The following is a 15220-nucleotide window of genomic DNA, read 5'->3' as shown; positions in this document are numbered from 1 at the left end:
AGACACAGTCCAATCTGTTTGTCTGTGCTATTATCTGAGCTGAAGTGAAATTTTGGGGGGGTTTAAATAAGACAGAGAGGTGGAGCAGGGGAGAACTTGTATAATCACCAGCCAGACGCAGAAAGCGATAGAAAGGGACCAGGAACTTTAGATTTAAGGGCAAAATTAGCACCATGTGTGTTCCTGGAGCATATTGCAATATATATATAATCATATAAATTATTAGAAACTACAAAAAAAAAAATATTTGATGATGCAAAAACAAATATTTATGCACCCACACCCATGAAGCATTCTGATTCGAACTATTGAATCAGAATGGTCAGGGAAGCTGGTCCTGCAGCCTCCCTTTTCCCGCACAGATGCCTGACATACCACGATCCTGCACAGATGGGTGCGTTTCCTCCACGGACGACTTCCACCTGACATGGAGGGAATCAACGCAATGCCGATCAATAGCCGATCCATCTTCAAAGGTAATTGAAGCATGGCATGTTTAAGAGCGAATAAGGAGTCAAATAGTTTAGCCGATTAGTTATATATATATATATATATTTACCTTGGCGTAAAACACAAAGTCCCCTTGGTTCTCCTGGCTGATGGCGGATGGGACTTCGTCCACAGAGACGCAACCGCTCATTTGTGGCAACAAAGCTGTTTTCTGACCACGAGATCACAAATCTGTCTCCCCCAAAATAGCAAATATCACTGTATCCCTCCCCCCTGCTATTCAGTGAAGAGTAGCCGGCCTGTGACTCTATGGCACCCTTTTCCAAAAGCAAATGCGGGGTGTTGTTGGTGGGGAGGGAGAGCAGGATGAGGAGGGAGCTGGAGGCTGAGAGCCAGGAGGAGCCACCCACAGGGCTTCAGCCCGTCTGTCTGCCTGTCTGTCACCCGGCCGTGGGCTCACGAACACCCAGCGACATGAATGAAAATGCTTTGATCATGCACCGAAACACAAGTTAAAACTTTAAGTGATCTTGCTTGGAAATCAAACAACAAAAAAACACGTGCATGCATGTGTTTGTCACACACGCATGCATCACTACCTATAAGTGTAATGACCTTTGCCATTCACATTTACATGTGACAGAGAGAGAAATGGGCTGTGATTCAAGTGTAGTGTTTTCCTGCTGGGGGAGTTTCCACGCAGCAAACACTGGGTGGAGCCCTGATGTGGTACTATCGAAGGGCGGTGCCAAGGGGAGCCCTGCCCCAGAGAGAAAAGGGAGAGAAAAGAACAAAAAAGAAAAGGAGTGGGGGTCAGAAAAGGTGGAAAAAAATCAAAAGAAATTTGCCGTATTTTCCGCACAAGCAGCTAAAATCAGGGTGGAGATCATGTTAGAGTGGAGGACCGTTGTCCTTTTGTGACCTAAACACAGACTGTTTGTTGAGGCTCAGGGTAGAACAGGCTCCTTTTTGAGCAACAGGGGCCACCGCCGCAACCCTGTGCTAATGTTATCTCCGCGAGTTGAGCCTGGTCCCTGTCGTGCTACTAGCCGTGGGTGTGCAGAGACAGAGCCTTATTGGGAAAGGAATTAGTCCAAGTTCAGATTCCTCGCCTGTCAACATGAGGCATAGGGTGAATTATGTTGAATGGCGGTGTGTTCAAGCTAATCTACACCCGTATCCACGTCGGGTTGCTTCAGCAGTGAAGACTGTGGCGGCAGTGGGAAGCTGAGTGCGTGACGGTGGGGACATCAAGGGTAGGACTGTGACTCGTCGACCGGAAGACAACACGGTGCAGAGGGGCACGCGTGGGTGCGAGTGGGTACTAGTGGGTACTAGTTTCAACCAATAATTCAGATGAATAAATACAAGTGGTGGTAAAGGTTGCCGGTGAAGCCCCGATCACAACTTAAATATTGACCTTGCCAAATCTGCAAAGTGAGCCCAAGAAATTAAACAACAGACACAGACAAAAAATCAAAACAGTCAAGCCTGTTCATAAACAGGGTTCCGATTGATTATGTACCATCCAAAGAACCAATGAATATGAGCAAAGAATGAAATTATTCAAGAAATAAATTCAAAATTCCAATAAAAGCATCAAAAAGTATTGAAATGTACAGTGTGTAGATAATTGATACAATGTGTAAACACAGGCTACATAGTTGTTGTTGCATTCAATATGATAATCTAATTTGAGCTTGCAGTAAAGGGACTTGACCAATGTTAAGTGCTCTCTGACTGCTAACAGCATGATTTATAAAAAGCATGACAATCACATATAAGTTAATTTTGGACAGTGTGACAGTGTGTTTAGTGAAATTGGCTCTCACAGTATTTTCAAAAACTGCCATACTAAAGCAGCCAATTTTTTATCTCACCCACTTTTTCTTCTCTTGCCCAACTTAATCAAATTGCCAAATCTGGCAATGCCAGTGGTGGTATAGCCCCTCTGTGTTAAATTCCTCTTTCTTGTATTTAACGCTGGTGGGCATACTGCTTAGACACAGTTACAGAGACAACACTTTGTAAAGACATGGAAACTTAGCCATAACCGAACCAGTAATTGGACTAGTTCTCCTTTTTAGGAGAGGGGCGGCGTGGCACAGGAGGTAGAGTGATCATCTTTAGAACAGAACATTCCCGGTTGAATTCCTGGCTCCTCCTAGTGTGTCGAAGTGTTGTTGAGCAAGACACTGAACCCCTAACTGCTACCCTGGTGCTGATGGACTGCGGCCTACTGCTCATGGTACATCCATGATGGGTTCATTACAGAGAATGAATTTCCCCACGAGGGGTTGATAAAGGATTAATTATATTCAATTAATTAAATTATTGTTTTACATGCAAGAGATGATCACTGAAGCAGGTTGGAGGTAAAGAAATTGGTTTAAGCAGGTTGGAATGGGTGGAGAAAAGTGTCAGGGGTACTACGTGATAAAAGACTATCAGCCAGAATGAAAGGAAAGGTGTACAAGACAGTGGTGAAAACAGCAATGCTGTATGGACTAAAACAGTGTCCGTGACGAAAAGACAGGAGGCAGAGCTGGAGATCGCAGGGATGAAGACGTTGAGATTCTCTTTGGGAGTGATGAGGATGGATAGGATAGGATCAGGAATGAGTCCATCAGAGGGACAGCCCATGTTAGATGTTTTGGTGAAGGTCAGAGAAGCCAGACTGAGATGGTTTGGTCATGTTCAGAGGAGGGATAGTGAGTATATTGGTAGACGGATGCTGGAATTGGAGCTGCCAGGCAGGAGGTCTCGAGGAAGACCGAAGAGAAAATTTATGGACGTAGTGAGAGAGTATGTGAAGGTAGTTGGTGTGAGAGAGGAGGATACAGAGAATAGGAGAAGGTTGATTTGCTGTGGCGGCCCTGAGAGGAAAAGCCGAAAGGAAAAGAAGAATATGATCATTGAAATAGCTAATGGTCTTGGCTTATAAAGGGCTTTCACACATTGCAGTTTCACAACGCTTTACACTTAATAGCATTTACCCTTTAACAAACACAGACACACACATACTCACACACAAACAAACAAACCACCGTGCAAGGGGCTAACCTGACCATCGGGAGCAACTTGAGGTTCAGGTCAAGTCAGACTTTATTTATATAGTGCCAAATCGGAAAAGCAAATCAGAGCACACAATCTTTAAAATGATTCACAGAACCCCAACGTCCCCGATTTGCAAGTACTGAAAATGGCGCCTCGAACAGATCTCAGTTCAACGCTGGCAGCCTTCTGCCATGACCAGTTGGTGTAGAGAGGAAAAGAGAGAGAGAGAGAGAGAGAGAGAAAAGAGTTAAAAAAGAGTGCGATAGAGCCAGGGAGGGGAGAGGGATTGGGGGTTGGGGTTCAGACACAAAATGATCACCTACCGCTAATAACAGTAGCCCCAACAGTCCAACAGTTACATGACATGATACAATAATGGCTTTGATATTTATAAAACAACCTGACCTGACCTGGTTCAGTGTCTTTCTGAAGGACATTTTAGCATGTGGAAAGGAGGAGCTGGGAATGAAACCACTAGTTTCCATATCGGAGGGAGGTCCTGCACTACCTACTGAGCAGCAGTCACTTAAATACAACAATTTGCTATCCTAAGTCATAAAAAAAAAAAAAAGAGTTCCACCCTTACCCTACACCCCAGGCCTTTGCTGGAAAAAATAGTCAAACGTAAGGCCCGAATCAGTGTGAGCGCAACCACAACTGCTCGGATGACGCCAGGGACCTCCAGTGAGGCATGAGTGTAAAACCTTGGAAAACCCCTCTTCCCCTGCTCATTAGCAGCAGATCACTGAGATGAGCTCACAAGATCTCCACACTATAAAGTGTCCATTCCAGGGGGTGAAGGCTCATTCGATCCATGAGCTCTGTTTTATTGTAAGCTAAATAAACCGATTTTGAGAAATTCTCGTAATGTGGTCACGTATGTGACAGCACAACCAAAATGGAGAAAATTCGATTTTAAGGATTATTGATGGGTGATTTCGTTTTAGTGCAGTTTTTGAACTTATGCTTGTCTTCTCTTAGGTCTAGCAGTCCATGTTATGTATTTTTAAGTACAGTCTAAGCTTGAAAGTCTCTGAGGTTTTTTCCCATGTTGAATCAAGCTGTCAGTGGGTGTAGCAGGCAAGGAGGCATTCCTGAAAAAATATCTAGCAAACACCGAGCTGATAAACATTGTTGTGTCTGCCTACATCTTTGAAAAACAGTCTACATAACTTCTACGTCTTCCGTTTTTAGGTTTTGCCTACACATGGCCTAAAACGCCTTTTGTTCCAATATGGATCAGTTGTTTCAAAACCAGCTTCCAAAAAATATTCCAATGTTGGCCGAGTCCTGCTGTTTGTCTCCACCGGACTGCTGGACAAGCTGCCATCCAAAAACCCTTGAAGTCGTTGTATGTTTACACTGTACAGCAACAGCTGTCCTGCACTTGCAAGCAACCGAGGTTCAGGTGAAATATCTATTGCATGTTGGTTTAGGTGGACGAAAGTGTTAAGATATTTATAAACTAAAAGAAAATGAGATGTCAGGACACCTGTGAAGAACCTTCAATTTGTTTTAAGTGATGAAAAACCTATATTGTGATCAGATCCTGTCATGAAATATGAAATATTGGTGTCTCCTTCCGGTGTGTTAAAATGACAGTTTAAGTGACATTGACGCTTAAAATGAGCATGATAAAAGCATATTACACAGTGAAATAAATATCAAATAAGCTTCCATGTGATATGAATCTCTGGAAAAGTGAATGTGCCGAGCCTTGTCTTTAACGGGGTCTCGCGTTTGCCCAGGTACCATTCTGCGTCTTGATTTGTCCCAGAGGTGTAAGTACAAACCTTGCTTTGTGCATGGGTCATTGTCAAAACAGGAAACGATCAAACTGTTGCCACAAAGCTAGGAACCATATGGTCCAAAAGGGCCTGTGTTAAAGGGGAAGTTCATCACAAAATATATAATAGCAGACAAAAAAATTGTCTTTAGGTTTTTTGTTCTGTGCATGATTCCGCGCGGTTTTGATCGAGCTGCAAGATTTTGAAAGAAATACGAGGCTTGATAAGAAAACATATTTTTTTGTTCTAAATGGATAACTGGGTTTGCAGGCCACAATAATGCTTCTTTAATTTTTGGTTTTGCCAGAGCTGTCATTTCAGGATATCCCCTTACTGAAAATGATGGGCTGAGTTTAAATCATGCTATAAGACCTCAGGCCATAAAGTCCACAAAATAATGTTTCCAACCACAAAAGTGTCATTACTAGATTATATAATGGTAAGTCAAAATATTTCAGTCCTTAAATTGTGAGAGAATCAAGTTAATCAAGTTAACCATGATTTTAAGTCAGTCTCATTTGGTGCAATGATGTTGGGTGTCCAGCAGGGGGCACAATAAATTAAAACTGCCTCATTGCTGGAGTGAACATATACTGTAAATATGTACTTTATTAATTACTAGGTGTTTTGAGAAGGCAAGGGCCACTTGGTGTTCAATAAAACAAAAAAAGGGAGGACAAATAAGAGACCTGGTGCATTCAGTCTAATTGTAATTTGTGGGATATGATTTTAAAAAGACCGGGTCACAGAGAAAGTGCTGCGCTGGGAGTCTTAGATATCTGCACATGACTCACTCCAAAGAACTGTTTGGATTTTGATGCAAGCTCAGTCAAAGCGAGACAAATCTGTCTGCCCTGTCATCATCAAAGAGCAGTTTTATATCACAGTAGTAAATGTGTCTGCGATGCATCAGTGCATGTCTGGGACTGCGGGCCCAGAAATGAACTTTCCCTCTGATTACTGGTCTGGAAATGCATATACAATCTCCATTAAACTCAGACAGGAATCTTCCCCCCACAGATGAAGTCCACAAGAAAGCTGACCCACACTTCATCCTTAGACACACAGTCGCATGTGGAATAATGTGTTTTGATTATTCCATGCTGTTGTTTTGTTTGTTCTTTTTTAGACCTCAGCTACACTAAATTTCTACCAACTTGATTGATATGACATGCAAATACTCCACTGACTTGTGGTCTGACTCATGCAACTTCAGCATCAACAGACTTGAAACGGAATCAAAGGATGAAGCAATGTATTACAGAGAAATATGAAGCAGTTGGCCCTCATTAGCCAAGTTTAAACCAAATAATTCCTTATCAGTCTCGAACAAACACAGTGATGGATGAGGAAGGATGGTGTGAATCAATATTGTGATAGAAAACAGAAGCGTGTATTCTGCCAGTGTAGTAGACTGATGCAATCCAGAGTGCACACACCCCAACGACCACATGCAGACATGATACTGGGGTGATTCATTCTCCCTGGAGTCCTGTTGTAATGGTCCATTATTCAGATGGGCTGAGGGTGCCAGCTAAGGTATAGAAGGGTACAGTGAAACTGGTGGGAGGTGTTTCTTACTGCAGGACAAACTCCATATTGACCCCAGATGTCTTGGAGTTACTGGTTTTGCGGATCGGTGTGCAAGAATGCGTCTTGGTAACAGAAACAGACAGAGCTGAATAAAAGATTTTTCCTTTTTCTTTCCTTTTTTATTTCTGTCATCTATTTTAGAAATCCATGTGACATGCAAATGGGTTAAACGGGAAAAAAAAGCAACAGTAAAAATGTGTGTTTGTCCTCATTTGGATGTGTTCAGAATCACTTCTTACTTTGCACCGATTCCCATTGAGGTCTCACTAAAATTGTAACCCCTGCAGCACCTGAGTAGAACCAGAGTGGAGACTGAAATGTCCAGCTTTTTTTTTTTTTAAGACTGGCTAAAGTGGGTCAGTAGGCTCCGATGTGAAGCCTCAGCAGTCAAGGAGGCACTCGGAAACTCTGGAAAAGCCCAGTAAAAAGGAAATTGAATGCAGACTAACAAGATGGGGGGGCAAATTCAGGATCAGATGACTGCAGCAAACGTGTTAATTGAAGAATGTGTTTGTTGGTATTTGCATTTTCCAAAACGGAGGCGTGTTTAACGCTTAAGCATTCAGAAACCCACCCAATTTTATGCTGTACATCCTAAAGTTCTCTTGGCTGACTACGATCACTATGTAAATAGCATTGCCAGATGAACAGCTTAAGCGAGGGTTTCATTAGCTGTATTAGATGCTGTTGCCAGGTTTGTACATCTCTATGTAACAGGATAAAAAGCAAAAAAAAGTACAAAAGAACAATATCAGTACAAATGTGGTAAAACAGGAATCGTTTAAATTGGTGAACAGCTATCCAATCAGCAGCAATTATCAACCAATCTGATTTACTGGTTAGCCTGACATTTTCTTATTAGTCTGTCTGTCTCAATCTCAGTCTCCATCGCTCAGTCCTTCTTGCCCTTCCCTTTCCTCCATGCCTTTTCCTTGCCCTCCATCTTACACGCTACCACGAACAAACGTAGACATACACACCCTCCACACATCCATTCAGCAGCTCGCACTTGTGCGCAAGACATCCCATCACTAGGTCAGTGGAAGATGGTTGCCATGGCAGCACATCCCGAGCCATGTTGCCGCATGATCAGAGGTGTGATGCTGCCAAACCAGCCTCCTTTCTGTGCTCTGCATTGCTGCCATTCTGACGTTACATAGGGGACTCTTTCCAAATGTCCAGATGTTCACAAACTGCCCCCCAAAAAACGGTCAAAAAAACAGACAGGTCATTATATTTATAAAGTGATCTTTCTATACTACAGATGACACTAAGGTTCTTTCATTGGTGTACCCCTATACATATGGTACCATTATATCATTTTATAAAATGCCAAATAAAACACACAAAAAATCCTCATGTGCCATTTCTTAAAAAATATATATTTCTACATATTACCTATGCAATGTCCTACACTGAAATCCTATGATCAAATTACAGCACTACTTAAATGGAAAGAAGACACAGTGTCCTCTTTTTAGAAATGCTTACATGCACTAAAGCGGAGTGTCTGCAAAACACCCACCATAATTGACTGAAAACCACTAAAATCACACAAAATTCTGTAAACTCGTCATAATTCATATCCCCAATATGGAAAAAACAACCATACTCATAAACCCTCCTTTTAAAAGTTGATGTGGCCATCAACTTATAACAGTTTGATATATGAGCGTTGGTTAAATTTTGCCAATATGGTGTGAAACAGTGGAAACACAGGAAACACGTATGATTTTCGATCATAGTTCTAGCAAAGTCAGGAGTTACCGCAACTTTCCTAAAGCCCGATGCAGTCATTGAATGAGTGATACTCTCATTAGGTTTTAGTGTAATGAGCAGATACGTGTTATAATGCTCCAGACAACATTTCCACCAGACACATGGTCTGCGGAGGGCAAGATGAGACATTAGGTCTCTACATCAGCCATGGAGCCAGTGTGTCTGTTTGTCTGCTACTGCCAGGCTGATTCTGACAAATTGTGCGGCAGAATTAAGCCGTAACCTTAAGAACCAATTAAAATCTGGGGTTCATCATCTAGATGTGGCTGAAGAGCAATGTTTTTTCTTCTTTGATGTATAATAGCAGACATTTTTCGCATATGATTTTATAATTTTGCCTTTTTTAGATAAAACCTTTTAGCTTCTTAATGTACTTTTCCATATTTTTTATAATACAAACAAATAATGTGCAACACTATTCTGTAAATCTGGTACTCTCACCCACTATGAAAATCTAAACAGTAGCATTTGCGGCCTTTAAATAGCAGACCTGATTCTGCAAGGAGTCTCTAAGTTGAATCCTTGGTCTGCTTAGAAAACAAGTGCTTATCATCACCATGGCAACAACAAATGTTTCATCATGTGTTCTGTGTGTGTTAAGATGGGGTTTGCCCCCTCGTGCCTGGTTCAGTGGCGGAACCCCTTGTGTTTGAAGCCACTGTTACCTATTTGATTTATAATGCATTATTGTCAAACAAAGACAAATCTGTACCACAGTGGGTTGTGATATGTTGGACTGATAAAATGTTAAATGATCAGTGAGTCTTAGCCTTGAGTGTATTTATCCTGCTGTCTGGAAATTAATCTGGCAGAGGTCTGTTCTTCCGCAGTGCACTCCTAGGTCTTGCACAGAGCTGTATTTAATGTGATAATGAACATTTTTGTTGTAATGCAGGTAAGACAAAATGTAGGTGACCAGGAAGTGGCGGGCTTTTGTCAACTCTATCCATTCTGATGTGGTAAAAACTAATTTAAGTGAGTCATGGTAGTATTTATTGCAGGAGGAGTTGATTAATACATTTGTTGTGGGGCAACACACGCACACACACACACACACACACACACACACACACACACACACACACACACACACACACACGCGCACACACACACACACACACACACACACACACACACACACACATACACACACACACACACACACACACACACACACACACGCACACACATACACACACCTGGTTAGAGAGAAATGGTCTTTATTTAATAAACACTACAATGCCTCTGTTAATACTATTTCCTGGAAGAAACCAGACTACCGCTTTGTGTCGTTGTGTAGAAAAGTGACTTTTCTTCTGTAATGGAGACTTGGATGTGCGTAGTATCAGATTATTGATGAGGCAGAGACAGAGTTGCAGTGATTACTGTCAGTGACTGCACATTTGGCTTTGGATGTTTTCTGGATTGTATCGGTCAATATTCATTACACATTTAGCATTGCTGCTGTTCCATTTCCCTCTCTTGCCATATCATGGTTTACTCACAACCTGCTAACATATGTCTTTTCCTAGGCTCTTTCAATTGTATTCCTAGCTCTCATGCAAATAAACCAAATGAACCTGGAAATTTTTTGTGAGATATTGCAGTGTATGAATGTATGAGAGTGTAACATGAGGCTTACAGCCAGTTTTCAAGCAGGTTTCCATGGCTACGCAGGAGGAGCCTGATCTATTTTCAAGCACTGGTAGCTAATGGTTCTCAAATGAGCCGAGGAGCAAGTGTGTGACAGGGGATATACAGTAGGAATGTAAATGCATCACAGGATTTTCAAGAGGAAACTGTGAGAAGAAAATTAAAACATCAGCTTTGGAAACAGGGATTAGCTAGTTATCAAGCATGGTGGCTGATATATTTTTTGATGCTGCATTAACCCTTACTACGAAAAATACACGGGCTAGCTTTCCGAATGATCACAAGCTTTCCACCAAAAACAATGGTGGTGGCAGACAGGCAAAGCCTACAAATTACAGAGGTTTTACTCAAAACATGGAACATCTTCAAGGTCCCAGGAAAAAATAAGACTTTTTTATTCCATTCCTTGGCAGCTGTTATAGCCTATTATTTCCTAAAGCCAAGGAGAATTTTCGGTGCTGTTTGATGGTCTGTCAGCTGGATTTCACAACAGGGCCGATTTTCATGAAACTTGTTGGAGGGATCTAGTGAGGGCCAAGGAAGAGCCCATTTAATTTTACAGCAGATGTTTTCAACATCCGAAAAACACGGCATTTGTTGACAGACTCTGGCACAGGTCTGTGCTCTCTCTGTGTCCTTCTTGCAGGTCTCGTGATATCACATAAGAAGATATGTTTCCATAGCATGTTGCTATCCTCCGAACATATAATCCCCCCTGGTGTAATAACCTAGAAAGGCGCTGCTTCCCTCAGGGTGTCTCACAGTAACCTTGAAACGGTCTCTGGCAACAGGGATCACGGGTGGCCTTGTGCACAGCACAATGCAGCATTTCCGAAAATAAATAAATAAATAAAATAATAATAATTCACAGCTTTTAATGCCTTAGGCATCATTAAGCATTCTCCGCCCTTGCTATACTCAGTAAATTAGATGCAGCAAGCAACAGGGCGGAAAAAAGGGTGTATTGAGTGCATGGATGTTACAGCAAAAAATGGCCCCTATGACATAATCTCTGTTTAATCCAGACTTTATCTGCGGTCTTTATGTTACCTCTCCCATACCAAAAAACTAAGCGCATAGATACAAAATAAGTCATGCATTTAATCATTTTTTTTCTCCTTATGACTCACAGCACTTTCTAAATTGAACACTGACAGTAAAATCCCTTAAATGGAAGTTCAATTTTCACTTAAACATCTACTCATCTGAGATGGTCTTATTTCTTTTCTTCTCCTTAATCTGGAGTAGGAACGCGGCCTGCCTCAGAGGCGCCTGGCAAGTCCTCTGGCAGCTGAACCTGAATCCTTGTGCATGTGCACCAGAGATACGGCCGCTAAACCACACGAGAGAACTGCCCTGGTTCCTTTTTCCTTCACTCTCTCTGATTCTCATTCACAGTCATCACCTTGGGAGAGGTTAATGGGGCAAAGACCCCCCTGAAGAATGTGAACAGAAAAAGTGAAGGCTAAAGGAGTGACTGTGGAAATGCTAACTGCTTCATTCCTATTAAATCAAATCAGGCTTCATCCCATTTGCATCTAAAAAGGACGGAAACCTTCATGTCGCATGTATAACCGTTGATATAACCGTCAAATGATTCTGCGCAGATGAGACCGCGTATGTTGTGTAACGCAGAACACCTGATGAATTTTCAAATACTTTCTTTCTTGAAAAAAAAAACAACTTCTAAGAGCCCCTTCTCACTGTCAGCAAAATCAGCCTCAAGAGAGGTATGTCATGAGCACTTCGAGAAAGAGCAAGAAAAATAAAGGGGCATCTGCAGAGACTGCTGATGAAAGCTTTTGGCTCGGCCTCCCAAGCACAAACATTAGATCCTGGCATATAGCAGAAATCCACTGTGCTTGCACAGGAGAAAAAAACGTCCCCTCTTAAACCATCTTTGATATCAAAATATTCAAACTGTATAGCAAAATGCCTTCATTCTATTTTTCTGTTTTGATATAATGAGCATTAATCGGCTAACTAATTCTGGTTCATTAAATACGGAGATGACAAACCTTACGTGGCAGATATTTTGGAAATCACACGATGCTGTAAAAGGGCACCACAGATATTTTCTGTAGATGTCACTGTCACGGAAACCGAATGGTCTGAACCAATTCTCATCTTCAGATACTCACCCATTAGCCAGGTTGTCGTCATCATCATCCGGCAGGCTCTTCCCGAGGAGGTCACTGTCGCTCAGGTAACCAGACTTGAGGTCGGTCTCATCGACATCCAGCCCTTCGATGAGTTCAATACGAGATGTGCTGCTGAGGCGGCTGGAGCAGCGAGCAGGCATTGTGTGCGCCGTGTACTGGGATCCTGTCTTACCCCCCTGATATCCCCCACCTGTGGAGGACGGGGCATCTCCTGCCTGGAGGCGAGGGCTGGATTGGCCGTGGCGCCAAGAGAGAGGCGAAGACCGGTTGGATAGGCTGGAAATGCTGCGAGCGTTGGTATCGTCACTGTCATAGCCCACATTGCTACTGTCCAGACAGCTGGTGAGATGTATGACGGATTGGATTATAAATATGTAGTCGGATGTAACCTGACATTCTGACACACAGTATCAGTTCATCAGCAAAAACAGACCAGTGCATCCAGCACAACATTCTTCTTTTTCTGTCACAAGTTTTGCAAAGAAATCCACAGTGGCAGTCACTGCTGCCCCAGATATAGCTTCCCATACTGTCTTCAGAGACTGAAACTTTATATTTGGCATCTAAGAACAAAGTACAAGATGACTACATATCAATGTGTGATCATGGCAACTCCTTTCCCAGCAATACCTTCACACTGACTTTTATAAGATTTAATCATAACAAAGGCTCCGTTTGACAAGACCACATCTGAAAACGCCGGTGGAAATAGCGGTAGAAACCCATTATTCCATGCTGAATATAACCAAGCCATCATCCTCACTTCTGAAACTGGGTCAGGGTTAGAAAAGTCCTCTCCAAATGACTAGGAGCATCTTCTGTGGCTGCCAATTACATAACTAGGTGAACTGGCCCACCTAAATAAATATTGCAATGGCGGCGACCGTGGGAGTATTTTTATCCATAGTTTATGTATAATTCAACAACTACGGGTGGGTTAAATTGATCTTTTTGTCAAATTCTGACAGTAAACAGAGAAACACTTTTGCCAGGAAGAGACAGCAGCAGGTTGAAAAAGTGCTTGGCAAATGAAGATTGCTTGGTCATTTATCCATTTGTTGGTTCATATCAGAGATTATTGCTAACAATTGGGTTGTGGCTTAGCAGGTAGATCAGGCCTCCCTCCGATCGGAAAGGAGGCAGTTCAATTGCTGGCTCTCCTAGAGTGCCCTTGGGCAGGACACCTTACCCTGAGATCGCTCCCGATGGACTGGTCAGTGCCTTGCAAGGCGGCTCTGCCACCATTGGTGTGTGAGCCCGTTTGTGAATGGGTGAATGCTTTCTGGTGTAAAGCACTTTGAAAGAGGAAAACCAGCTACTCGTGAAACTTTTAGACCTCGTTCAATGACAGAAAACCAATACTTTGAATAAATACATGGTGTCTAGAGGTCCCATTTGCATTAGTTCATCACCTTTAGAGTAATTTTCCCTTCTTCCTCTCCCCTTTTCCGACCAGTTTTGTGTTGTTGTATCCTCTATGTGGTGTTTTTTGAAAGAAAAAACATACAAAAAAGAAACACCTGGTCCTTCAGCTTGTAAAAGCTTGACAGACTCCAAGGATGAATAGAGCCCAGATGTGCATGAGGTGGCAACTCCAGTGGTTGTGCTATACTCCTATTTAATGCTTCTTTCATGAAATGAGTTATTTGTACCCAATTTAGCTCAGGATTTAATCAATATAATAATAATTGAATTAAAAATTAAAATTATGAACAGACATGTGCACTGCCATGTCTTAAGATTTTACAGACACATGCCTACATACATGTCAATGTGTCTATGTGTGTTTGTGTGTGTGTGTGTGTGTGTGTATGAATACACAATACCATTAAAAAAGAAAATAAATAAAAAAAATAACAAAACAATCAGTTTATTTAAAATGTGTTAGGCACTCACCTATGGCTAATCTGAGAGCCCCGCAGACTTGTCATTGTATCTTCCAGATTCTGGCGGAGATCAAGGACATTCTGCACGGTCCGCTTCCTCTGTGACTCAGGATCTGTGGATCAGTCATGCAAAAACAGAAAGGTTTCTTGTTGTGTTTTTCAATTTTTTGAATAAATATAAAATATTTAATGGGATATGTTCTCGCCCTTGTGTATGTGAACAGACTTTTGTGTTACCTCATATTGAATCCACTGAACAAAAGACTGAGTCTGCCTGGTGAGCACAGATTCATCATGTGTTTACATCATTAGCAAAACAAATTCCTCTCCACAGGCTTCCCCACTATGGGGCCACTGCTTTACAATAAATTTAACTCACATGGCAGTTTTGGAAACAAAATAAGGAAAGGTGTCTTAAAGATAATGTTGTCATAAAGGAGATTCTGATATTTTCACTTTATGACTGTCTTTTTCTCTCAAGAACTCTTGATTTCTGATCTGTCTGACATTATCACCCAGCTAAACTTGTGATGAAAAGCAGCCAGAAGAATTTCACAGCAGGTCAGCACTTTGGAGTCACCATACGTCAATATCAAGCGTTCAACAAGAGTTTCATGACCACGTCAAATCAATGTTAAATTACAATTAGGAGAGTTGCTGTGCAAGTCAAGCCAAATGCATTTGCACAGTACATTTCCTACCCGAGGCCACAAAGGAAGTGCCTTGCAGGAGATACGGCAGGAAAAACAGAAACAATAAAATGAGGAAAGACAAAAGCACAAAGAAAATCCACAGAGTTAACCAGGTTTATTTTTGTCTGGATCTGAGAGCTCTTTTTTTTATGTCGGAGTTT

General features: G+C 41.9%; 1 protein-coding gene across 2 annotated transcripts in view; it reads right to left on the bottom strand.

The window, feature by feature from the left end:
- The window catches only part of nav1b (neuron navigator 1b), a 51262-nt gene that overhangs the window by 21858 nt on the left and 14184 nt on the right, over window positions 1–15220 (bottom strand). For both annotated transcript variants that reach the window (XM_086149874.1, XM_086149875.1), the window contains 2 exons: window positions 14378–14480; window positions 12461–12820 (listed from right to left, as the gene is read on the bottom strand). In XM_086149874.1, coding sequence (XP_086006000.1) covers window positions 12461–12820; window positions 14378–14480 — 463 coding nt within the window. The remainder of the gene's footprint in view (window positions 1–12460; window positions 12821–14377; window positions 14481–15220) is intronic.

Source organism: Fistularia commersonii, chromosome 7 (assembly GCF_037954325.1).
Source record: "Fistularia commersonii isolate RoL2024-O1a breed Wild chromosome 7, RoL_Fcom_v1.0, whole genome shotgun sequence".
Classification (NCBI taxonomy): Eukaryota; Metazoa; Chordata; class Actinopteri; order Syngnathiformes; family Fistulariidae; genus Fistularia; species Fistularia commersonii.
This window is presented reverse-complemented; position numbering and strand designations above follow the sequence as displayed.